This window comes from Schistocerca nitens, chromosome 9, assembly GCF_023898315.1.
Source record: "Schistocerca nitens isolate TAMUIC-IGC-003100 chromosome 9, iqSchNite1.1, whole genome shotgun sequence".
Taxonomy (NCBI): Eukaryota; Metazoa; Arthropoda; class Insecta; order Orthoptera; family Acrididae; genus Schistocerca; species Schistocerca nitens.
This window is the reverse complement of record NC_064622.1, coordinates 511,284,306-511,311,937: the sequence shown is the minus strand read 5'-3', so window position 1 is coordinate 511,311,937 and position 27,632 is coordinate 511,284,306. Positions and strand designations below refer to the sequence as shown.

General features: G+C 43.7%; 1 protein-coding gene across 10 annotated transcripts in view; it reads left to right on the top strand.

Moving 5' to 3' along the window:
* Positions 1–13,754: 13,754 nt before the first annotated feature.
* The window catches only part of LOC126203916 (proline-rich protein 36-like), a 50,254-nt gene continuing 36,376 nt past the window's right edge, over positions 13,755–27,632 (top strand). For 6 of the 10 annotated variants that reach the window (XM_049938314.1, XM_049938311.1, XM_049938313.1 and 3 more), the window contains exons 1-3: positions 13,755–14,322; positions 20,571–20,705; positions 24,188–24,328. In XM_049938314.1, coding sequence (XP_049794271.1) covers positions 13,760–14,322; positions 20,571–20,705; positions 24,188–24,328 — 839 coding nt within the window. In that variant the 5' untranslated portion in view covers positions 13,755–13,759. Of the gene's footprint in view, positions 14,323–20,544; positions 20,706–24,187; positions 24,329–27,632 lie in introns of all 10 variants that reach the window. The other 4 variants (XM_049938315.1, XM_049938316.1, XM_049938312.1 and 1 more) reach the window with 2 other exon arrangements.

Here is a 27,632-nt window from a genome sequence, read left to right as displayed (position 1 = left end):
TCTACAACAGATTGACGTAAGCGAAATAGGCCTATAATTATTCGCATCTGATTTATGCCCCTTCTTGAAAATGGGAACGACCTGCGCTTTCTTCCAGTCGCTAGGTACTTTACGTTCTTCCAGAGATCTACGATAAATTGCTGATAGAAAGGGGGCAAGTTCTTTAGCATAATCACTGTAGAATCTTACGGGTATCTCGTCTGGTCCGGGTGCTTTTCCGCTACTAAGTGATAGCAGTTGTTTTTCAATTCCGATATCAGCTATAAACTGTTAGCTTCATGTGATTAAGGCGGGTGGTAAGAACTGCGAATAATTTGAAATTATTCTAAATGCCTTATCCGATAGTTGCTTTGAGCACTTATAATCGGTGAACCGACTCACGAAAACAACATATTAGATCTACTTGTCACAAACGGCCCCACACATTCTGACTCAGTTTCCGTATAACAGGGAATCAAAGGCCCCTACAAGGCTGTAAACAAGAAGGTAAAAAAAAGATAGGTAAATGTTTCTCTTTATCAGAACCGCGAAGAAACAGATCTCAATTTACCTGAAGAATCACCACGAAAATTTTATATCTAGCATTGACAATGTTGTGAGGATAAGTTAACAAAATGTAAGAGTATTGTACAATACACTTTAGACAGGTGTCACTACAAGTGAAGTGGTAAATGATGAAAAAGCACCGCCGTAACTCGACAGCCGCCAAATCAGATATCTGCTTAAATAGCAAAGGGAGCTCCATTACAAACTAAAACGTACCCGATGGCTTACAGACAAACAAAAATGGAACGACGCGAAAGAAGAGCAATACGTCAAGCGTCCAATGAATTCAAATGTTAAGTTGAATCTGCCGACCTGACAGAAAATCTCAATCAGTTTTGGGCTTATTTTAAGTCAACGAACGGATCGACGTCATTCGTCCAGACATTCTTTGACCTTAATGTCATCGGAACAGAGGCTAGCACAGGGAGGCCCGAAATACTAAACGTGTTTTTCCGTAACTGTTTCACTGAGAAATGTCGCATTGCAGTTCCTCTTCAAAATCATCACACGGAAGCCAAAACTGCAGATACAGAAATAAGTAACTACGCGATATAAACCCATCTGAAATCATTCAACAGAGCAAAGGCCACTGGCGTTACGGGGTGCCAATACGACTCTCCACAGAGTATGCGAAAGAACTTGCCCATCTTCTAGTAGCAGTGCACCGTAAATCGCTGCAGGAGCGAAGCGTTTTCAAGAAGGATCGTCCAACAGACATGTAAAGCTGTAGCCCTATGTCTCTGACGTCAGTCTTTAAGAGAATTTTGGGACTTCTTTATGATCATTACTTATGACAGTGCTGAAGATCGAAAATCAACTCGATATTAAACGACATGGGTTCGGTAAACAGCGATCGTTTGAAACCCTGTTCGCTCTGTCGGTCCACTATACCCAGAAAGCACTAGATAAGGGCGTCCAGGTGCAGTAGATGCCGCTTTCCTTGACTTCGGAAACGCCTTCGGTACATTTCCCCACTGCCGCTTAATGAGCAAAATATGTGTGTAAGGAGTGTCAGACAAGCTGTGTGACTGGAATGAGGAGTATCTAGCAAACAGAAAACATCCTGTCATTCTCAGTTGAGAGAAATCTTCAGACGTAAAACGTGCGTTTTCAACTCCTTCTTCTTTTAGTTCTTCTTCTTCTTTTGTAGCTCTACAGCTCATTGTGACACCTGACCTCTTCAACAATTTTCCGTCATTTATGTCGGTTCATTGCTAGAGGTCTCCAGTAGCTGTAACCAAAATTTCAGAGATGCTCGACGGCTCCACCTTCCCAGCAGATTTTTGTCCGTTACAACGTCTCTGTCCTCCTAGATTTCTTTGTTATATTTTTGGATACTTTTGCATCACTTTCTACGTGCCCAGCCCACATCAGTCTGGATGATTTCGCTAGTCTTCAGATAGGTAGGTCTTTATAGATGTTGTACAACTCGTGATTGTATCTCTTCCTGCATATTCCTTGTAAGGTGGCGGAATAATTTTGCTCCTTAACATACTGTCCTCAATATAGAAGTGTACGCTACTCATCAAGCCGAGGAGTTTGTTACCACGCATGTCCTGCTTCAAGTAAAATGATACTAATCCGCATAGTACGGAGAGTAATCATTCATTCGTGACCGACATGAACTCGAGACTAGCAAGCATTCCCTACTTTGTAAGTTAACAGTCATGTAGTATCGCAATCACTTTGAACTGAAGCAGACGCAGGGAGTTCCCAACCATCGAGAGAAGTAGAACATGGAACGCATTTCGAGAGGGGCCAGCGGGGAGGCAGGCACCATTAGCGTAGCCCGAAGCTGGTCGTTTACGACAGCGCACAGCTAACGACAGGCCATTAAGAGAGCTTCTCTGACTCACACCTGCGTGGAATGGAAAGAAATAGCATTGCAGGGGTTCAAGTGGCCATTCTTAGAGGACCAATATAAGGAATTCGCATTTACGAAAAATGTTGAGTCGCACAAAATAAAGTTAACAGCGGATCAGAAAACATATACAAACACCGCACCTGATGCATGGGAAAGCATCTAGGAGAGGAATCACAACGGGATGTCTTTGGAAAGCACGAAAAACATTGTCGCTAGTGTTCTTACTTTGAGAACAGAAAACAGGTCACAGTGGAAAGCACCGCTATTTTTAACAAATGCTCGCATATCACGCGATGAAGGCGTGGAGAAGACAACGCTGCCGGTGGACAGCTCGTATATGGGCAGACTCTGAGAGGGTAGTAGCGATCCATGAATGCTTTAGGCAAGAAGGAAAATAGTTTCTACTCGCAATAAGCCTCTCAAGCCTCACTGGCCCAAGAAACGACGCAAGTCGTACCACAGTCAGCAGTGGAAACTACAACTTGAAGTAGGGGATGAACGCAAGGTACCGTGGGGGTAACCAAAAAGATGTAAAGGATGGCGTCGTCAGAGAGAAGGGTGTCTTTTCAGACTGGGGCCGTGGGTGGAAGGGAGAGAGGTCTCTTCAGATCAGGGCCGTGTGTACACGGAACACTTCCTGTTCTGTCGGCCTAGACGGGATTTTTAGTGAACACTTGCTTTCACAGGGTTCGAAAATCTCGTAACATCCCCGGAGCGGAGATTATGGATTTCGACCCGAGTTAGTTACGTTCTGCGGAACAATTAAAGACGGCAGAGGTGTACACGTAGCTAAGCCAAAACGAGTGGACATTGACAATAGTTTACCAGCCGGCAACTTAGGGAAGTTTCGGGCTGCTGATACAGTCAAGGCCAGAATAGTATTGAGGTTGACAGGTCCGCACAGCGTCGACGCGCCGCCGTCATCAGACGCCGCTGCCGACCACAGCAGCCGCCGATGAAGCACGGTAAACATCGCGTTTACTCAGGCGCTCAGTAAGGGGATCACTAGCTTGCGTGTGCTCTCCAGTTCTACTGGAGTTGGAGTTGTGTTACGTATTTTCTTTCCGTTTTCTTGTGTCACTGCTAGAGCCATGTATCGCGTGTATGTTCATAGGGCTTAGTCGAGAAAGGTATGGGTAAATATACACTATTGTCCGGTTAAAATAACATAGACAATAGAGCATATTGAAGTGTTGTGAATGTAATTTTTGGAGGGTAAATTGTTTTGTGATCATTGTACTGTTGGCTACGCTAGGGGTTCTGTTCTCATGTGGGAACGCTTTTGAAAGGTTGTTCTGTGTTCGTGTTTATCACGATTAATTTCATTTAGTTTGTGAATTCACTGTCAGTATTTTCCTAATTATAGAAGATCTTCCAACATCTCCAACTGCAGCCTCGAACCCACTGTGTATGCTGATTCTGTAATAAAAAGATTTAGTACAGATAACAGTTGTTTGTGTGTTCTAGAGTAGAGGCTACTACTTCCTCACTGAAATATCTTAGGGCATATAAGACGGCTGTTATTCTGATGTCTGATTGTGACTTCACATTGGATCTCCTTATCTTGCAGGGCCAGGGTTCACAGGCAGTTTAGTTCTGTCAGATATCTCCGTTCATAGCAAGTGGTAAGGACGGATTGTAACGACCGGAGGAGCACTTTAGATCCTCTTTCACGAAGTGAGGCGATGTGTCTTCGAAGAATCTTTCTTTCAGATGCGTCTAGCATTTCAGTATTTTTTACTGTTGGAGTCTAAGTTTTGAAGGGATATGTAAGCATAGGTTTTTGTTTTGTAGATGAGTATCTTGGTGGTGTAGGTCAGGAGCCTCGATGGTATGAGGCTCGTTAGAGCCAAACAAGCTCTATTCGCTGCTAATAGTCTCTGCTCGATTTCATGGGAAATGTCGTCTGAGACATCTGAACTGTCACTCTAAGGAAGTGTTACTGGAGCGTTACGTTTGACATGGATGGCGACGGCAATTCCACAACGGTTTTCGTGGGTGATGCTGTTGCTTACATACAAGTCCCAATGGGAGAAAATTGTAGCGAAACGCAGAAAGACGTGCTGCCACTTTCACACTTTCTCTACAGTTCCACTCTTTAACAATAAGAGGGAAAACGAACACTTAAGTCTTTCTCTTATTTTACTACAATGATCGTTTCTCCCTAACTAGGAGTGTGTCAACAAAATATCCTTACACACTGAGGAGAAAGTTGGAGATTGAAATTTCGTGAAAAGATCTCTCCGCAACGAAAAACTCCTTTGTTTTAATGATTGCCACCTCAGCTCACCTATCGTATTCGGAACACTACTGTATCTCCCTTATTCTGCCGTTGTTCGAACTTTTTCGATGTCCTCTGTCAGTGCTACCTGGTAAGGCTTCCATATTACGCAGCAATACTATAGCAGAGGGCGGATAGGTGTATTGTAGTTTCTTTAGTAGACCTGTTGCATGTTGCGAGTGTTATGCCAATAAAAGTAGTCTTTGGTTTGTCTTCCCCTCAACATTATCTATGTGACTGTTCCAGTTTAAGATACTCGTAATTGTAATTCCCAAGTACTTAGTTGCATTGACAACTTTTAGATTTGTGTAATTTTTCGTGTAACCGATATTTAACTGATTCCTTTCACTACTCGTGTAGATGACCTCACAGTTTTCATTATTCATAGTCAATTGACACTTTTCACACCATACAGATACCTTGTGTAAACTATTTTGCAATCGGTTTTGCTCATCTGATGACTTCACTACATGGTAAATGAAAACATCATCTGTAAAAACTCTATGTGAGCTGCTCAGATTGTCTCCTTAATGCTATCTGGGGAACGCCAGATATCACTTCTACTTTACTCGATGACTTTCTGTCAGTTGACGTGAACTAAATGGTTCAAAATGGCTCTGAGCACTATGGGACTTAACATCTCAGGTCATCAGTCCACTAGAACATAGAACTACTTAAACCTAACTAACCTAAGGACATCACACACATCCATGTCCGAGGCAGGATTCGAACCTGCGATGACGTGAACTGTGACTTCTCTGACAGGAAATCACGAATCCAACTGTAAAACTGAGATGATACTCCATAGGCACGCAATTTGATTTTACTTTCTTTTATTTTCCACGTAAGCTGCTTGTGAGAAACGGTATTAAAACCTTTTGGAAGTCTAGCAACCTGTAATCAATCTGACATCCGCTACCGATAGCACTCATTACATCGTGAGAATCAAGAGCTAGTTGTGCTTCACAAAAACGATATTTTCTGAATTCGTGCTGACTGTGTATGAACAGATCATTTTCCTAGAGGTAATTCATAATGTTCGAACATAGTATATGTTCCAAACCCTACTGCAAGTCGACGTCAGTGATATCGGTCTGTAATTGGACGGGTTAGTCCTATTTTCTTTCTTGAGTGTTGGTGTGACCTGTGTAACTTTCCAGTTTTTAGGTCCCGAGCGATTGTACATGATTGTTAAGTACGGAGCTACTATGTCTACAAACTCTGACAGGTACCTGACTAATTCACAATAGGGATCGGAAAACTTATCTTTGTTAAGTGATTTAAAGTACTTCGCTACAATGAGGTATCTGCATCTAAGTACTTGCTCACAAACAGGTAAAAGCCCTTTATCATATGATTACACAATTACTGATCATATAGTGGACTCAATCTCATCCGTAAAGTATATAGACGTATGCGTACGTAGCGATTTGAAGTGAAACGACCACATAAAACTAATCGCAAGTAAATCAAATGACAAACTGAGATTTATTGGAAGAATCCTCAGAAAATATAGTCCACTGACAAAGAAGGTATCTTACAAAATACTCGTTGGACAAATATTTGAATATTACCATCTGAGACCGGTCAAGGAGATGCTGAGTCAACTCCATTGGCACACGTTGCAGGAGAGAATTCCGTTCACCTTCTGGGTTAAAGCTGCAGGAGCGTACGTTCCTAGAAGAGTCAGCAAACATTTTGTTTCTCGCTATGAATGTCTCGGGAAAAAATTGGAAACATTTGGTAACACATGGAGACTCACTAGGAAGCATTCTTCCCGCATTCCATTGACGACGTCAACAGAAAGAGATGAAAGTGACAGCGGATAACGAAGTACCCTCTGCCATAAATCGTAATGTGGCTTCTGGAGTACAGATACAGATGTAGATGTGGAGGTACATACGTTTGTGTGAAATATTTATCTGACAGAATTAGCTGAAAACCTGTACAGTATTGAATTAAAAATCGAAGTCTTCTACGATTAGAGATGCATTATTACTTTCAGTTGTCATCCACACATTGTTACATCCTATCGCTCTGTACCATTTTGTACACTGCGAATAAAAATTCTAACATAGTTGTAGAAGCTTCCAGTTCACTCAAGATTTATTGTTGCATATGGAGCGCATGAAATGGTTACATTTACAGGTACCAGGTATGGACCCATGCTGAAACACCCATATTATTACATTGTGTAGCCTCAAGAGGCGGCAATCAGGCACTGACTCTGGCACCAGTCGGATGTATAGATGGCGAATAGTGTCTCGGGATACGTTATGCCACGGCTGATCGACCTGTTCACTCAGTTCTGTACGAGTTGTTGGCTGACGAGTCGCTCGAGTCACTTCTCGTCCCATTGTATCCCACATGTGCTCGACTGGAGACAAGTCCGGCGATCGTGGTGGCCAGGGAAGATTGTTCACGCCTTGCAGAGCACGTTGCGATTTACGGGTAGTGTGTGGGCGAGCATTATCCTGTTGGAGCAATACTCCATTTTCTTGTGGCAAGAACAGGAGAATGGTTCTAACAACATTCTGCGCGTATAGAGCGCTCGTTAGCGCCCCCTCCAGAAACACCAAAGGTGGACGAGACTCGTAGCTTATCGCACCCCAGACCATAAGGCCTTGGGTGGAGCCGCTGTATTTTGGAAGAATGCACTGTATGAGACAGCACTCACCAAGTCTCCGTCGCACTTGCAAACGGCCGTCACTTGCATGTATGGGGAATCTGCTTTCATCGCTGAAGACCACGGCGCGCCGTTCCATCTCCCAAGTGATCCTCTGACGGCACCAGCGGAGCAGTGCACGTCGATACTGTGTCGTGGTTGGAGGGCGGGCTGGAGGTTCACACCAGCCTGTAGCCCCACCGCTAATCACGGGATAGCAGCGGTTCGTCTTGACACGTCAGGGCCCACAAGCCCTCTTTTCTGCGCCGCCGGTGCTGTACGACCTGCCACTCCTGTCCTGGCAACACGATTGGCCTGGAGGGCGTGTGTACTAGTGGCGCAACACGTCCAACTTCTGTGGAAATTTTCGGAAAGGACCGTTCCGCCACTCGGACGGCGACATTTGGACCACTTTCGAATTCGCCGAGTAGGCTGTGCGGGTACGAGTGCATCTCCATTGCATAGTCGTCTGTTTCCTTCACATGTTTGCAGCACACTGAGCTTTCTGGCTGTGAGCATTCCCTATTAAATGGTAGACACGGATGGCGCTCTGGCAGCTGCACCACTACGCTATCTGTCGACGGACGACGTTGAAAGAATAATCAGTACAAGTACTATTCCTTCACCGCATCTTTCCAGGTGTACTATCTATTTTCCGGTAGTGTAAAATACCCATCTTGTAACAGAAGGTATGAAAACATTTAGAAAATAATGTCAGTGGTGTGTAATGTTAAGAAATCTGTATACATATATTTGTTGACATTTTTGAAAGTTCTGTACCACAATAACTGGATACTGCTGATGAGTCTTAGACCTGGATGAAGTGACTCAGATCCTTTTCGTTTTAGAAGGAATTTTGCGGTATGTATGAAGGAATGCTGATTATGGGATATCCGAATTGGTGACATTACTTGTCATATGTAGTGGCCAGGGGTACAAAACAAAATTAAATCTTAGTCTTTTGGGAGATACCTTAATGACAAGCTCAACACCTCTCTTACCTTGGAAAGACATTCCAGTCTGAGTGCAGCTACTGCGGTAAAGCAGCTTTTTAGCAAGGCGCCACAGATTAGTACTTGTTCCATAGATCATGAATACGATACTTCGTAATGATGTGCAACGTGTCAGGTTAATAAAAGGTGTCTATACAAGATGTTAAATTACACAAAATATTACATGACACCCAATATTTTCATTTTTTTTTTTTTGTGAGGGTTGGGAAATTACCCACTTACTATATCCAAAAATTCATCTAATGAGTAGAAGGAGTTGCCATTAAGAAATTCTTTTAATTTCCTTTTAAATGCTATATGGCTATCTGTCAGACTTTTGATGCTATTAGGTAAGTGACCAAAGACTTTTGTGGCAGCATAATTTACCCCCTTCTGAGCCAAAGTTAGAGTTAACCTTGAGTAGTGAAGATCACCCTTTCTCCTCGCTCTTTCTCCTAGTGTTGTAGCCATGTACACTGCTATTACTTTTGAATTCGTTCGGATTGTTAATAACAAATTTCATAAGTGAATATATATACTGTGAGGCTACAGTGAAGATCTCTAGCTCTTTAAATAACTGTCTGCAGGATGATCTTGGATGAGCTCCAGCAATTATTCTGATTACGCGCTTTTGTGCAATGAACACTCTTTTACTCAATGATGAGTTACCCCAGAATATGGTGCCATACGAAAGCAGAGAATGAAAATAGGCGTGGTAAGCTAATTTATTCAGATGTATATCGCCAAAATTTGCAATGACCCTAATAGCATAAGTAGCTGAACTCAAACGTTTCAGCAGATCCTCAGTGTGTTTGTTCCAGTTCAACCCCTCATCAATACATGCCCCTATAAATTTTGAATATTCTACCTTAGCTAACGATTTCTGATCGAAGTCTATATTTATTAATGTCGTCACTCCATTTACTGTGTGGAACTGTATACACCGTGTTTTGTCAAGGTAATGACATCCCATTTGCAGAGAGCCGCTTAATGACTTTCTGAAAAACAACAATTTCACCAGTTAATTCTTGTCTGTTCGGTGTGATAGCTATACTTGTATCATCGGCAAAAAGTACCAGCTTTGCATCTTCGTGAATATAGAATGGCAAGTCATTAATATATATTAAGCAGAGGAACCAAGACCTAACCTTGCGGCACCCCATTCTTGATTGTTCCCCATTTTGAGAAATCACCAGTTTTTTGTATATTATGTGAACTGTTAATTTTAATTATCTGCACTCATCCAGTTAGGTATGATTTAAACCATTGGAGCACTGTCCCATTCATACCATAGTACTTGAGCTTATCTAGAAGTATTCTGTGATTTACACAATCAAAAGCCTTTGATAGATCACAAAAAATCCCAATGGGTGACTTCCAGTTACTCAGAGCATTTAATATTTCATTAGTGAAAGTATATATAGCATTTTCTGTTGAAAAACCCTTCTGGAAACTAAACTGACATTTTGTTAAAACGGTATTTTTACAAAGATGTGAAGCTACTCTACAATACATTACTTTTTCAAGAATTTTGGATAAGTTAGCCAGAAGAGAGATTGGGTGGTAGTTGTTGACATCAGACATATCCCCTTTTTTGTGCAGTGGTTTAACAATGGCATACTTCAGTCTGTCTGGGAGAATACCCGGCTTCAGACAGTTATTACATATGAAGCAAAGAATCCCACTTATTTCTTGGGAACAAGTTTTTATCATCCTGCTGGAAATTCCATCAATTCCATGTGAGCTTTTATTCTTGAGAGAGTTTATTGTCTTCCTAATTTCAGAAGGAGAGGTGGGTGGAATTTCAATTGTATCAAATGGTGTGGGTAAGGCCTCTTCCATTAACTGCCTTGCTGCTTCTAATGAACATTTAGATCCTATTTTATCTACAACATTTAAAAAATGATTATTCAAAATGATTTCGACTTCTGGCTTGTTTTTTATCAAGCTTCCATTCGCTTTGATGGTGATGCCGTCATCCTGTACTCTTGGTTGCCCTGTCTCCCTTGAAATAATATTCCAAATTGTTTTGATTTTGTTATCAGAGGTAATAATCTCAGGCATGGTGCACATGCTTCTGGACTTTTTAATAACCTTTCTTAATGTGGCACAGTAGGTTTTATAATATTTGGCTGTTTCTGGGTCATTACTCTTTCTTGTTGTTAGACACAGTTCCCTTTTGTGGTTACAAGATATTTTTATTCCTTTAGTAAGCCAAGGTTTTTTGCATGGTTTCTTATAATTAGATTTAACTACTTTCTTGGGGAAACAGTTTTCAAATTCTCTTACAAGTGTATCATGAAATAAGTTATATTTAAATTAGCATCAGGTTCCTTGTACACCTCATCCCAGTCTAACTGCTGAAGATTTTATCTGAAATTTCTAATTGTTGAGTCATTAATTGAACGCAGAACTTTGGAGGGAAGTTTAGAATTACTGAATGGAGCTATGTGATATACTGTAACTAGCTGAGCAACATGATCAGAAAGCCCATTTTCAACAGGACAGGAATTTATGTTTTTAAACCTATCTTGGTCTATGAAAGTGTTATCTATCAGATGTCAAATTGAAAGAACGGAGCAAGACTTCCAGGTCATTCTTCCTATTACACTCTTTCAGTGAATAAACATTAAAGTCCCACAAATAATAATTTGCTTTCCCGTATCTGACAGATAGCACAACAAGGCATTCAAGTTTTCCAGGAATAAATGAAAGTTTCCTGAAGGGGACCTATATACTGTTACAATTATAAAAGAGCCCTCCTTCAGTTCAAGTTGACAGGCACATGCTTCTATATGTTTCTCTAGACAAAACTTTTTTGTATCTAAGGTTTCTATACAGTGATAACTTTTGACATATATGGCAACTCCTCCTCTCACCTTATTATTTCTACTCATACGTGCAACTAGTGTATAACCACTGATATTTACCTTTTCCATATGAGACACAATGTGATGCTCAGACAGGCATAGTATATCTATTACATTATCAGATTCAATGTCATCTAAACAAACCAGGAGATCATCTACTTTATTCTTCAATCCCGGAATATTTTGGTGAAAAATAGTAACATTATTTTACACTTTACTTTTGTGAGAATATACTTTTTTCTTTAATCCACCAATATTTTGGTGAAAAATGGTAACATTATTTTATACTTTACTTTTGTGAGAATCTACTTTTTTCTTAAATCCACCAATATTTTCGTTAAATATGGTAACATCATTTTTTACTTTACTTTTGTAAGAATCTACTTTTTTCTTTAATCCACCAATATTTTGATTAAATATGGACACTGATATTAGTCTAAAAATGGGGTACATCCTTGAGTACTAGTGTACCCTCTTATGGATTTCGCTAACAACCCTGCCAGTTTACCCTTCCCTTTCCTATTGAGATGTAGGCCATGCCTCGTGAAATCCCCCCTACCAACAGCGTCGACAGGAACCAATCCAATGTCTGACAGAGTGGCCGCCCTACACAACTGATCCAACACCATATTTACCCTCTTGACAGAGCGGATCAACTGGGGCTGATCATGCCGTACGAAAGCAGGCACCAGCCCAACATTGGTATGGGTCGTTGCCGAGGCTATTTTCACCAGGTCACACAATACTGTAGCCTTGATCCCTATCAATACTGCTTCCCACTCCATGCACTATCATCACATGATCCTGCTTTGTGAATCCCTTGCACAAGGAACCTATATCCTCTACCACCTGGCTACAACTTGCACTTGGCATGAAAAAGTTGGTGACCTGGTACCTGTCACCTAATTTTTCCTGCAAAATCTGGCCCACACCTCTTCCAAGGCTGCTACCTAGCAACAGATCTTTCCTCTCACTTTCTACTCTTTTTGAAACAGTAGGTTCCTTAGTGAGATTCTGTTGCATCTTAACTACATCTAATTCTACTGGAGCCTCTTCCTTACTAAACTGTGGTAGGAAGGCAAATCTATCGGTTGTGCCAACTGGGAAACTGTCAGACGGTCCTCTTTCTGTGGCCTCTGTTCCCAGCTACCACTTCCCACCACTGTTTACCCTCCTCCCCCTTTAACCTCTTCAGTTCCTCCCTCGCTCTGTCCAAATCAGCCTGAAGGGCTCTAATTTTCTCCTCCTGCTCAGCTATAATCCTATCTCTTGGGCAGACCCTGCAAAAGAATGGAAGAGACTCGTTTGCTTCTCAATTCCCACGCCGCTACAATTTTCCGAATAAAACCAGCTGTTACAACAGCTGCACAAAATGCTGAACTAACTTTCCTACTGCAGCTCATACACTTAGTATCCATGGTAGTTTGGAAATTGGTTGAGAGATTTACTAAGTGATAACGATAATATATTAAATACAGATGCAAAAGATCAGTAAGTATGTTTTGGAAACTAATATGTAAGTAAACTATTACCAAATGCACTTAAATCTGTGGTATAATGCTAAATATGCACGATCAAAAATTAGGCCTAGACAGCCGAATGTAACCAAAACGAACTTTTTTCGATAAGTGGAAGTAAATAAAAGAAAAACCTTTAATGGCAAGCTTGAAGAGCACACTAATGAATGTATTTAATTAGTTAATCTATACCAAATGCACTTAAGATTGCGGTATAATGCTAAGTATGCACACTCGGAAAGTAAGGCGATTACTGGAACAATACGCAAATAAAAGACAAACTTTTAATGGTGAGCTTGAAAAGCACCCTAATGAACGTATTTAATCAGTTATACTTCAGCAAATGCACTTCCAGTTGCGGTATAACGCTAAATATGCACACTCGAAAAATTACGCCTAAGCAGCAGTAAGTAAACAAACGAACTTTTCGCGATTACTAGAACACTACGCACATAAGAGAAAAACTTTTAATGGTGAGCTTGAAGCGTACACTAAAGAACGTATTTATTAGTTAAAAGTGTTCAACTATAATTAATTACAACCTAAATTACTTATCTTTCACGAGAACTCTGTCTCCGTACGTGCGGCCTTGTGCAGGGCTACCAAAACACTGTGTGAACCTACAAGGCAACTAGCAGAACTACTTAAGAGCGAAGTAATACAGCTTACAGAAACGAAATGTCGTTTTTTTTCTAAGTAACGAGAGAGGTCAGGAGGGACAGTGGTTTAGTGCAGTTGCAGTAAGACTTCATTATCAAGCGACACTGTTCTGTATACAGATATTACGGAAGTGAGGGATCCACCGAGTCTGAAGTCATGTGGAAAAATTACTGCAACAATATGGAATATTTTGGAAATTTTATGGAAGATTTATTTGAAGGGGTTTTACACGGGTAGGATATCAAGGTGTTAAAAATACATTGTGATAGACTGCGTTATTTTTGAATAGCTGTTGCTTCGTACAGGCCTACACTTGCATGGTGCAAAGCACTGCTGAGTGACGCCGTGTTCCAGAACCGCCTCGATGACGGCGGTTAACGAGAGGCGGGAGCCCGCGGCCGCGGACCTGGGCGACCTGCTGGACGCGGGCGACGCCGCCTTCGTGACGCTGGAGGCGGGGCAGACGCGGCTGGCGGCGCACGCGGCCGTCCTGGCCGCCAGGAGCCCCGTCTTCGCGGCCATGTTCCAGCACGACATGCTGGAGGCCGCCTGCGGCCGGGTCAGCATCGCCGACGTGGAGGCTCCGGTGATGAGGCAGCTACTGGCCTACATGTACACCCTCCAGACGCCGCAGCTGGCCAGCACGGCCCCGCAGCTGCTGGCGGCGGCGGATAAGTACGGCCTGACGGCCCTGAAGGCTGCCTGCGAGCGGCAGATGGCCGCTCAGCTGGACGTCGAGAACGCGGCGGCCGCAGCTGTCGTGGCGGTGAGGCACTCCTGCCCCCAGCTGACCGCGGCAGCCGTCGCCTTCATAAACGCCAACCGCCAGGTCTTGTCTACCCGGGGCTGGGCGGAAGCGATGAGGAACCACCTAGAACACGTCATCGAAGTGACCAGGCTGCTCAGCGAGTCACCAGCGGAAACTAGGTGAGCCCGAGGCGGGCCACTCGCCACTGTATCCCAGTTTTTTATATGGTGTATTTTCGAGCCTACAATTTTTGTCACACGTACCTCAGATGTGTCTTATCTCTGAAGTACTCCATCACTGCAGGCAATTCTCTTATATCTCACAATGCTTTCATTGTCTTCTCATAACACGTACGACCAATTTCTAAATTGATCTGTCTATATAATAAGCTACGAGGGGGGTTCAATAAGTAGTGCAACACATTTTTTTTCTTTCCAAAAGCACGATGGATCTGTTCAAGATTCCAGTACACAATATTATTCCCCCCTCTTTTGAATGCAAACTCCGTCGTACTGCTTCCTGCCCAGTGCATGCTTGATTAGATCTAACAGATGGAAGTCGGAGGTGTGAGCAGATCATAGTGTCGATGAGAATGATGACTCAAATTTTGTGAGCTCCTTTCGGGTATGCAGACTTATGTGAGGCCTTATATTATCACGGAGAAAGAGATGTTTGTATACAATTTTCTGGCGTCGAATATACTGAAGTCGTTTCTTCAATTTTCTGAGGCTTGAACAATACGTTTCAGAGTTGATCGTTGCAGCATGAGGGGGGACATCAAACAGAATATCCCCTTCAGAGACCCAGAATACCGTCGCCATGACTCTACCGGCTTTCACCTTTTCTTTATAGGAGAGGCAGTGTGTCGTGGATTCCCGTCCCATTTCTGGCACGTGGTGATGAACCCGTATTTCATCGCCTCTGGCGGTGTTCGACAAAAAAAAAAACTGTCACGATCAGCTTTGTAACATGCAAGTAACTCCACACAGATCGCTCGTCGTTATTCTTCGTGATCTTCCGTTTGGCTGCGAGGAACCCAGCAGGTACACACCTTAAGTATCCCAGCTGGTGGACGAGTGTGTCATCACTACCACACTGATGTCCAGCTGTGCAGCAAGTTGTTTGATTGTGATCCGTCAGTCAGCTCTAATGAGAGTGTCCGTACGTTCCAACATTGTACAAGTCACAGTTGTGTGCGGCCAACCAGCACGTGGGAGATCAGACGGGTTTACATGGCATTGTTACAATGATGACACACACCTCGCCCAGCAGTTCACCGTGCCTTTGTTCACTGGCAGGTCTCGTGGACATTCTAGAAGGGCCTGTGTTCCGTCAAAACAAATTAAATTACAACTGTCTGTCTGGAACACACCTCCATCACAGACGCGATTTTCAAGGCTGTGTGTATTGCCGTCACTTACCGGAACTTCATGAAACTACAAGGGCTGAGGCGGGACTATTCCACGATGTCCCACAGAAAATGATAATAATAATAATTACGTATTTTTTCATCCAAACCTGGCCGAGAAAACAATGTGTCGCATTATTCATTGAATGCCCCTCGTAAATTAGCAAAAAATATTGAAACAAGCCAGTTTTCCATACCTTCTCAAATTGTTTGTCCTTTAAGCACTTCATACTTATTTTCAGTTCTGTTATATTGCATATTTACTGTTGTGTTGGCAGAAGAGCCAACACCGTGTTAGTAGTGAAGGCCGAAATGCACGCATTTTAGCTCATGCAGGCTGGTGTGAGGAGGGAAGGACTATATTGACGTGAGGTCTGGAACATGACAAGGAATTATAATTCAGAAAGTGGACGTAATTAGTTTGATACTTAACTTTAATCCGTTGATGATGAACGTCGCTCTTGACGATACATGATTCACAATATCAATCTCAATAGTAACTGAATATGGCGCCTCGCTACGTCGTAGCAAATGACGTAGCTGAAGGCTATGCTAAACTGTCGTCTCTGCAAATGAGAGCGTATGTAGTCAGTGAACCATCGCTAGCAAAGTCGGCTGTACAACTGGGACGAGTGCTAGGGAGGCTCTCTAGACTAGACCTGCCGTGTGGCGGCGCTCGGTCTGCAGTCACTGATAGTGGCGACATGTGGGTCCGACGTATACTAACGGACTGCGGCCGATTTAAAGGCTACCACCTAGCAAGTGTGGTGTCTGGCGGTGACACCACATTTACTACATGTTGTTGTTTAGTGAGTAGCATCAAGCTTCTGAACAACGGTTACGTTGACAGTATAATTAGCATTTGGGATTCTCGCTGGGGGAACAAAAGTGTGCTGCCAACATGGAAATAGACACTGTGGTGTGTGCAATCTGTAGCCAGGCACTCGAGTGCCCGGCCTTGTTCTGTACACTGTACAGCTCATTGAAGACCTTTTTCAGAAAGTTATATTTAGTTGTTTGGTGGCGCTCTTACTGCTGACGATAAGATATCCATAAATGGCGTTCATGTTTCATAAAGATAAGCTGAAGATGAGGAGTAAGTATGTTACCCTTTACCAGCACCAGAAGCATAGTATCACATAGCAGCATGAGTCAAGGAGAGCATTGATGCAGTCACAAATTTCCATTTCTCACTGTGCCAAGCTGTAAATGCAGCTTTGTTGCAACTTTTAGAAATGATAAAGCGTATCACTATAGCAACATTAGTCCTATATTCACGTGTAACAGCCAATGTTCAGCGCCCTTGGAGCTAGCAGGCAGACCTCTCCACACGTCAGCAGCGTAACACACAGCCCTCCCAGTTTTCACAGACATCTCATTAGGTGGCAGCACAAGTGGGCAGCTTTGCTTTGCTGTTGATGATCGCAGTGGAGGAAATGAAACCCAGCGTCTCACAAGCACAATGTGATTCTTAGCAGTGTGATGTATCTGTCAGTCAATGTGAACCATCAGTTAGGGCAGTTAACAAACAACAACTCAAGTACACATGTTATTCCAAAACGTTATCCTGGAAGTAGGGGCAGGAGGAGCTGGTGAAATAACACACACTGCAAAAGATGCCTTTTTATTTTAAAAGACTTCCTCAATAATAAATTTTTAAGTATGGCATTTTTTAAACAAACAATTTCAAAAACAATTTCCAATAGCTGACAAATTTTCTTTATGAAAAGGAGATTACAAGGTATGACGTTAACAACTTCCCAATAATAAGATTTTAAACTTGATATATATAAGAGAACAATTCATTAAAAAAGCCTTTAAGTAGCTAGTTTGTACTGAAGTTAAAATAGTTGTCTCTTGCCATTTAAATAACTTATATTACACTTGTCAGTTGTTACAAGATAAATGTGAATAAGCCATCACACAAACCTCCACATTAATGGCAGTTCACAAAAAAATTTTCCTTAGCTCAGTGAGGGAGTGATGAGTCTAAAGGGGCCCAGATCACAATAGTCTGAATAGTTAATGGTGGTCATCAGGGCCACAGAAGATCAGCCCCAAAACTTCCATTACAAGCCACCATCTCCCCAAGTTACCCAAAACCAGAAGATGTAGCAAGGGCAGTGCCTGTACAGACTTGGAACCACAGAGACACATGACCCCAACTCTAACTCACCCGATCCAGGTGTGAATGAGACGGCCCGACCAAGAAGCAATTACCACATTCCCGCTGACAGGCAAACGAAAACTGTGATGGGAAGACCCCAACAAAACCACTGGTGAAGAAACTCATACACTTCACTAGAACTTGAAAAACCCATTATATATAAAAACAGTACTCAACTTCTCACACTCCACCACAGCGCTGGGAACACGTTACACTTCCAAATGCTCATCAGAGTCAACCGCTGCCAGTGGTTTCAACGGCCGATAAGAAGACACACGGTCCCACGCGCTGATCTCCTGCACCACGGCTTCTAAGCTTCATAAGCCACGCACATGCGGGTAAGGCAGACTTAGCCCCTGACAGCCAAGTCGTCAGCCAAAGCACGTGGCGAGCAGCTGACGACCCGCAACAGCAGGGCCCCGCTCGCGCCACCACCTCTCTCGGTCACAGCCCACTACGTACTGCTTGACCGCTACGCGACCGTACACTTCCTCCCCCTCTCGCTAGAGGGCAATAGCGATTCAAACAGCGCGCCAAACCGAAAGCGCCACCGCAAACACTAGAGGCGAAGCGAAAGCACTCCGCCTGGCGAGCTTTTCGAAGAGCCGAACACAACTATGGCTCACAATTTAATGAAGAGCTGGTATACCTTTCACCCTGCCACAGCAAGCTTCTTCCACCAGGCTGTAAAGAGATAGGAATATTTTCCAGCCAAGTTGTGGATGCAACACATTTAGTAAACAAGATGCTTCAAGTACAGGGTGTAGCTTTCTACTCCTCAAACACATTGCGCCCACCCACCAGACCAGTGCATACAACACAGCAACTTTACACAGACCATCAAGATGCTGTGCCTTTCCTTCACATTTCTCTCTTCTCTCTGTTCATCTGTTGCCCAGAATATGTACTATACTTTGGTTAGCCCCCTTGTAAATCACACACAGGGACGGTGTGTATCAGTTAACACACTGTACAGCATCCTGGAAGTGCAGACATTAAATCTCAGCCCACCTTTCTTGCTTCATTACTACAATATAATTTAGTGTAAATGCAAATGTAAATTCAAGGATTAGATATTAGGCCTGTTCTGACTGGCTGACTCTTGCTTACAAGGCAGTACAAGGAGTAGTCTATAATTCTGTGACATTCCATTATTAATGATGATGCCTCTGCTTCTTTATTTAAGCAGCTTCTCATGTGGCCTCACAGAACTGATTGGACCCCATTTTACATCTCCCCACCATAGAAAAAATTCTGGTCTTATTGGGATGGAACTAGGTCCTCCTGCAGCGCAGACAGTAACACTAACCACTAGAATATGGCGGTGGTCGTGTAATTTATTAACCTTTGATGAAATATTATTACTGAGCCATTACAATTAAATGCAGTTGTAAAAGTAAGTTTTGAAAAAGCTCTTGATAAATTTTATGATTTACTTTTACTAATTCCTAACCATGACACTCTTCGTTACCTCAGGCTTCACACTTTATTACACTGTAGATATCGACTTACATATCACAACGTCAGTTTATTTTACAACTTCTCGCTTACATCCTCTGCCATGTCCATAACAAGCTTCATGTTGTTTCTATAGTAAGTTGATACCCCACCTTACCTGATTATGTTGCCAACTCTCTCTCTCTCTCTCTCTCTTTCTCTCTACCTCTCTCTCTATCACCCACAGATGAACACACACACACACACACACACACATATACGCTTCACTGATTATCATTCAGCTTCCTCACGTTGGTTTCCAAGCCCTCTTTAGAGGCAAAAGTCACAACCGTCTGACATTCTTTATGAACTCACGGTTTCATGAGTCTGTAGCGAAATGCTCTTTTCCCATTGCTTTATGGTGCCCCTTCGTCCTGTTTCTTACTTTTGGCATCCTCTGATCAGAAGTTACGTTTTAACATACTTAAATTGTTTCTCATTACTGATTTTATCCACACTTTCATTCGACGTTGATATAAGATGAAAACGTTTGAAACTGCTTGTTGGCCTGTGCATATGAACTCTATTTTCTCGACACCATTTAAATTTCTGTGATAATAATTTTAATGTGGTTAAATTTCCCACTGGCTTAGCTCCATTCTGTACTGAATCCATTGCTGCCTTCTTTGACTGACCTTCCCTGGCAAGTTCAGAACCTGCTGTCCTGGATGTTGTCTGTGTCTCTCACAGAGAAGTCTCTGACAAACGGGCCACCAATGCTTTCAGCACCATCTGACGGTCATAGTGACTTGATATGCACAGTTCAAAGTCTGAGTCTGATTAGTGCCCTTGTCATTTCTATGTGATTATTTCTGTAGTGATGTTTTTGAATTGTCCTGTGTAATAACCCTCCTTTTATGGCACTATAGGTTATTACTACAAGAGCAAGTCTCCTCTAAAGTTTCTTCCTTTGACATGAGTTAAAAGTTGACCGTGATCATGTATGCTAATGGAAAGAAATCGAAACGTAGTTCGTGAGATGGAGGGCTACGATCTGACAGGAAGTAACAGTTATTCTCGTGGTTATCAAACCTTCTGTATTACCGTTGAAAAGTATAACGGCGAGTCATGCTAATGAACCGAGCGAGGTGGCACACTGAACTCACATTCGGGAGGACGACGGTTCAATTCCGCGTTCGACCATCATGATATAGGTTTTCCCCGAATCGCTTCAGGCAAATGCCGGGATAGTACTTTAGAAAGGGCACGGCCAACTTCCTTCCCCATCCTTCCCTAATTTAATGAGACCGATGAATTCGCTGTTTGGTCTCTTCCCCAAACAACCGAACCCCCATGCAAATGAATACAATCACGTGCGCTCTCTCTCAGGCGGCGCCTCTCCTCTCTCTGCGCAGGACGGCGGGCAGCGGGGACACCGCGGCGGCTGTGCGACACGGCAGGTGGGGCCGCACACCCGTGGCTGCCGTGGCTCCCACGGTACTGCCTCTCAACAGTGGCCCGCCCGACGACGCCGACGCCTCTCGCATGCGGTGAGTACGCTCACTACATACAAACACAGTACGGTTCAAGTGGAGTTGGCCTAGAGTGAAGGTCAAAGCACCGAATACCGCTTTGTTGTATTTTTTTACTCATATATGGACTCAGATGAAATTCAGCTTCTCCAGGGAGAACGCTCGTTGGCAAATGTGAATCAGATCTGTTTCTTAGACACTCTTTAAATGATTGCTCAGTTCAAAAGCTGCTTTCCACTGGCTTCCATCCACCCCTCCAGCAGTATGGTCTGCAACACGCGAGCTACAGACATCATCTTATCACCACAGTACCACACTGAATACGTTTAGATGTTATTCCCTTTCAAGTTTTTCTGAGACGGTTGTTACGTATTCAAACTGTGCTGTCCAATAGTTCAAATGGCTCTGAGCTCTATGGGACTTAACATATGAGGTCATCAGTCCCCTAGAACTTAGAACTACTTAAACCTAACTAACCTAAGGACATCACACACATCCATGCCCGAGGCAAGTTTCGAACCTGCGACCGTAGCGGTCGCGCGGTTCCACACTGAAGCGCCTAGAACCGCTCGGCCACTCCGGCCGGCTGTCCAATAGTTGTCTTATCACCAGAGCACAGGTGTTAGCCCTTGTACGTGTTGTGTCCGACTTCTTGGACACTAAGGGGACTAGTAATAATTCAGGTAATTAATTACAACAAAGCTTATCCTTATTCATCCGGCTCGGCTGTAGCTGTGGGACTGCAACGTAGACTTGCGGTTCAGAATACACGAGACGAGCCACGATTACTGGTTGGCGAATTGCCACAAGTTCAGGATGCCGTACTGTGGATTCACTATTGTCTCTAGGAAACACAAGTTCGTAGACACTTTTTGATACAGTTCCGATAGCGTTGGCGGGTAGCCACGGTTCACAGGAGACGAGAGTCTCTCCACTCCCCGACGCTTGACGGGGCTGTGTCACGGCAGCGCGACCACGTTACTCTGACAGGAACCTCCTGGAAGGGCGCAGCATCCTACCTCGAAACGAGCTGCCCTGCTGGCATCTGTTTGAAGGCAGAGGCGCGGCGGTGGCGCCTCAGATATGCGGCAGGCACGACCCCTGCCTAGCCTCTCACCGGCGCCTCGCAGTACCACTTTGCTGTGCAGCACCTCTGAGGTGGTCGATACTTCTCGCGGTGGTCGATACTTCTTGCACCGCTCTCCATACTCGCGGTTAGTACTTTTCATCTGTGCTTTATTTTGCTCAAAATTAGTTTAATATACTGAGCTATTATGTATGTCAGTCTCAGGAGAAGCACTGTGTGATTTAAACATGAATGGTAAATGATTTCTGGTACCGCGCGCCGCGGAATTTGAATCCCCACCAGACGTCATGAACGTCGAAGACCACTAGAGGTCTCTGCACCTGTAAGCTGTGGCGGCGCGCGCCTCCTGGCCCGCTTTTAGTGTGGGGGCGCCACAGTGGAACACGTGGTTCCAGCGGCCAATAGCGGCGCCCCCGATACAGCATTTAAGCGCCTGCCTCTCGCTCACCAGCCAGTCTAACCTTGCGTACGTCTCTGAACACATCGCCTCGCCTTAGACAGCTTATTTACTTTCGTGTTTTGCTTACGAGTGGACGTGGTTGTTAGGTTTTCTTGTGACTCCGTTGTTTCGATCTTCTTCTTGTTTGTTCTGTCCTTCGTTGGTCGTGTCCGTCCTCTCCCGTTGTGGTGTTGTTCGCAGGCCGCCACCCTACATTCTAGAGAAGTTGTTCCTCTAGATGATTTTGATAAAGCATTTATGCAAAGAAAATTTTTGGAGAAATTGTGAGCAGACGAACGAAATTCGATTGTTGAGAAAGGTGCTTGTATTTTGAAAAACTAAGACGAATTTTGAGGAATGAAAGGAAACATTCAGGAAAATTTCGAAACTGATGGATTTTGGTTTCAATAAATGTAAAAATATGAACAACATCCTAACAGAGCGTTCCGACTTCGTTGAAACGTGCTTACTACTTGAGTGCAAACAGAAATAATGAAAAGGTTGGTTCAAATGGCTCTGAGCACTATGGGACTCAACTGCTGTGGTCATTAGTCCCCTAGAACTTAGAACTACTTAAACCTAACTAACCTAAGGACATCACACACATCCATGCCCGAGGCAGGATTCGAACCTGCGACCGTAGCAGTCGCACGGTTCCGGACTGCGCGCCTAGAACCGCGAGACCACCGCGGCCGGCTAATGAAAAGGTGCTATTCACCGACGAAACATCTCTGCATACGCATTAAACAATAAAAAAGTTTTGCCTGTAATAAGAAACCCCGGGTGTAAAAGCTGATAGGAGTGAAGGCCGAGGAGCTACAATCGTACATACTGTAGGAGCGAGGTTCTCATCGGAGGAGCAGTATCATATTTTAATTCAAAATCTAAGTCCCATGAAGATACGAAGGGTGATAATTAACGAAGTGGTTAGAACTGTACCTGAATATTAACTGTACCTGTTAATATTCATAACGCACCGTATCATACGATTCAGATATGCAAAGGCCCCGCTACGCAACTCACAAAATGATTTAATCGAATGGCTAATTCACATAAAAATCGGTTTTTAACCGAGCTTAAAAAGAACTGAGCCTTCAATTATTGCGCATATTAGCGAAAGTCTTATTTAAAAGCAGATACAATTTTAAAGCGTAAGGAATACATTATTCTGATTCCCTAATAATGCCACTGCAATTTGAAGCTGTAGAATTAATCTGGAATGTGATGAAACAGAAGAACTGCAGAAAAAAATCGTTTCTTCCATTATGTTGACTACCCTAAGACAAAGAGCCAATGAAATTTCATCTAAGATTGCCCTACATAATATGCTTGTGAGCATGTAAAATGGATTGAAAATATATACAGGCATAGAGATGGGTTAATGGAAGACGCAAATGGCTTCATTAGTACTCTTCTTCTTTACTGCAACCTTGTTTGGGCTATAGCGCAATCTGAAGTAAACCCGTAGATGTTCCACTTGGTGAGTCTCCTTAACGTTTATGACAGTTGTAGAGAAAGGTCAGATGTATACAAACCTACCTCTAGTTGGAACAGATGCCCATATTACATCAGTGAGTAAATTATCCGCTATCTCTTTGTTGCTAAATCGCTCTAATCACGTAAGTTTACCTTGTACAGAACATTTACGCTAAATGCCTTTGACAGCTGGAGTGACACTATATTTTCCTTGAAGCTTCATGTTCACAGCAAGATCATAGTTGTACCGTCCATACTCGTTCCCACCCCCCTTCCTCCTCCCCACCCTCAAATTGCGGTTGTACCGTCGATAGACCCCCCACCATCCCCCCACCCCATCCCCGTGGCCAAAGACTACTTACGAGCCGGATCACGATAAGGCGGCGAAGGTACCCTCTCCAGGTGCGTTACTACTTAGGCCGACTACTATCGTCAGTAGTAAGGTGACGTCTGGCCTCCACGACATTTCTCTTCCAGACCTACTGTCTCTTTCCGCAGCCCTCCATCCGCTGGAGACAAGAAGAAGGCGGCCCCCACTCACCCGCAGAGCAAACACAGCCGGACTCCTGCCGGAGCAGCGGCGCCCGTGGCTGCTCCACCCTCTGCCCCATCTGATGCGGCCGACGTTTGTCGCACGCCGTGAGTACACCCACAACGTATGCTTATTTCCCACATTCGCAGTAATTTTTATGGGGTGTTAGCCAAGTGTAACTGGCAAAGCATCGACTTTCTCTTTGTTGTATTTCTTACCCACCTTTGCATTCAGACGACATTCAGCGACCGCCTGTCGAGTGACAGTACTCGTTCGCGATAGGTGATAATATAATAAGATTTTACGCAATAGTTCAATGCATTGCTCAGCCACAACATTACGATCAGCTACTTGATAGCCGGTAGCTGCCTATATCACGTATAACAGTGGCGACGCCTTGTGCATGGAAGCAGTGATTCCTTGTTACGCTGATAGAGGGAGTTGACACCATATCTGCACACACAAGTCATCTAATTCCCGTAAATTTCGAGGAAGGGACGATGAAATCTGCCGCCAATCACATTCCAGATGTGTTCGATCAGAACCGACATTGCGATCCGCTACCCTCAGTCATGGCAGTAATTGTTTGCTCTAACACCAATACGTGTTACCATCACGGCCACAAAGGGGGGAGGGGGTCAAGTGCAAAAATATCGTGGTTGGGTAGTGCTGCTAAGGGACTGTCTACATACAAATAACGGAACAGACACAGTGGACAAGAATAGCTAAGATGAATGATTTACCTTTGGTCTACTGAATTGACCAGTGTCCGATCTGGAGAGCTGGGGGGCTCGCACATCAACTGGAATTGCCACTGTGTCCCTCGAAACACTACATCGGTTTCCTGGCCCTGTGACACGGCACATTATGTTGTTGAAAATTATCACTGGGGTCGGGAAACATAATCTTCATGAAGGGCTGTACGTGGTGTGCAACTAGTGAACGATACACCTTTGCCTTCATGGTGCTTTGCACATGCCCCGGTCGACCAATTCTTGCTCTTAAGAATGTTCCACAAAGCATAAAGTAGCCACCGCCAGCTTGTCTCAGTCCACAGAACAGGCGTCAAGAAGCTGTTACCCTGGAAGACGATGGACTCCGCCTTCCCATCGGCATGATGAAGAAGATATCGGTGTTCATCATACCGTGCGACGCTCTACCACTGTGCCATTCCGAGGTTCACGTGGCCATTTCAGTCGTAGTTGTGGATGTTTTGCTGTTAATACTGTCACATCCACGGGTCGTTGGTTGTGGAAGCTCATCGTTGTGGTGTTCGGTGCACTGTGTGTTCAGGCACACTTGTACTTTTCCCAGCATAAGACTGATGTCAGTTCCGCCACTGTTCACCGCCTGCCCTGTTTTACCGGCCTGTCAGCTTACCATATCCGACGCCTGTAATGAGGTGTAGCCGCCGATGCCCATGAAGTCTGGCCGTGGTTTCATTTTAGTTTGGCCACGCGTTGAAGACACTCACCACAGCAGTCTCCGGAATGCTCGTGCCGAGCCTCCGGGCTATCAAATTCAGACAGATCGCGCGCCCTCTCCATTCTGCGCAAGGTCTTCTCACTCACTGGTAGTACGAGGGTCGTTCAATAAGTAATGCCCGACATTTTTTTTTTTTGATAAAGCCATTAATATACATAGACAAACGTCCTTGTTGGCGCTTCAAATTTGATATTTGTTCTGCAAGCCGGTGGTTTCTAACCGTTCTGGCAGGCGGCAGAGTCGTAGTACAGCGTCAAAATGACGTCTACCTACGACTCACGTTACAAGGAGTGTGCTGTTATTGAATTCTTGTGTGCAGAAAAAGAAACCGTGGTGAACATCCACAAACGTCTGTGTGCAGTGTATGGCGATGCTCCAGTTGATAAGAGTACAGTTGGGCGACCGGTAAAGAAAATCACAGCCTCAGGAAATGCAGAAACAGAGTTCCATGCTCGGCCACGCTGGCCAAATTGGGTTGGTCATCATTGCCTCAGCCACCCTACAGTCCACACCTGGCACCCTCGGAGTTCCATCTCTTTGGGGCGCTTAAAGATTCTCTATGGGGAACACAATTTGAAAATGACGGGAGTGTCAGTCATGCAGAGAAAACATGGCTATGCCTACAGGACAAGAGCTTTTACCAGCAGGGAATATATGTTCTTCCTCGGCGTTGGCATAAGGCCATAGAACTTGATGCAGCCTATGTAGAAAAATAGAAAATGCACAATACATGTTGATGCGTATAGTCAGCAGATTCTGACTCTTAACAATAAATATGTTCATGGAGAAAAATGTGGGTCATTACTTATTGAACGACCTTCGTACATGCACCATCCGTGTGCCTGACTAGCAGAGATTCCTTACCAGGTGAGGTTGTTAGCACCTGAACGGATTTATATCGATAGTAGGTCATAATGTTCCCGCTGACCAGTGTAACTGTAATAAAATTTTAAAAAGCTGTTTTCTATGAAATGGATCCCTAATATTACAGATTCGACTTTACTGCCTTATTCGAATTTTTTTGAGCACCCGTTCAGGAACTGATACCCCCATGTTACCTGTCAGTGCCCCCAATTGCATGGTCCCTAACTTTCTGTTCACAAACATCATCTGATGGTCGTAGTACCACATTAAGCGCATTTTGAAGTTACTGCCATTCTAATTTCTTTGATATTATTATTGTATATTCTTTGCATGCTGCCGAGTGGTTGTGTTATCACTTCGGTACAACTGTTGACCGTTATATGTACCTTTAATTAGTGCCCTATTTTGTACTAGTGTGGGAAACTGAGGAGAAACAGTGGTAAATTCAGTAGACCAACGGTAAATCATTCATCTTAGAGGACCTGCTATTCTTGTCCACTGTGTCTGTTCCGTTATTTGTGTGTAGACAGTCCCTTAGCAGCACTACCCAACCACGATATTTTCGCACTTGACCCCCTCCCTCCTTTGTGGGCGTGATGGTAACACATAATGGTGTTAGAGTAAACAATTACTGCCATGACTGAAGGTAGCAGATCGCAATGTCTGTTCTTACAGCGCATGTACTTTGAAGTGTTTCAACACGTCCTCGTGAAATGTCATCAGTAGAATGTCGTGAAAACAGTGCCATTCAGTTGAAGGAGAGCTTATATTCAAAGTTTTACAATTTTGGCAGGATGAATGTAGCAGAATCAGACTTTGATATATGGACCTAAAGCAATTTGGCGAGCAGATAAGGTGGAATATCAGAAAGGATAGAAAAATACACTTTGACGGATTTTATGAAACCAAAAGAAACCGAGAAAAATGAGAAAGTCCAAAAAGACAAAGGGTTTCCAGAAAATTTGCTTCTCTAGATGACTTCGATACAGCACTTTTCAGATAAAATTTTGGGACTATTATAAACATAACATGAAAATCCTAACGTCGAGAAAGCTGCTTATT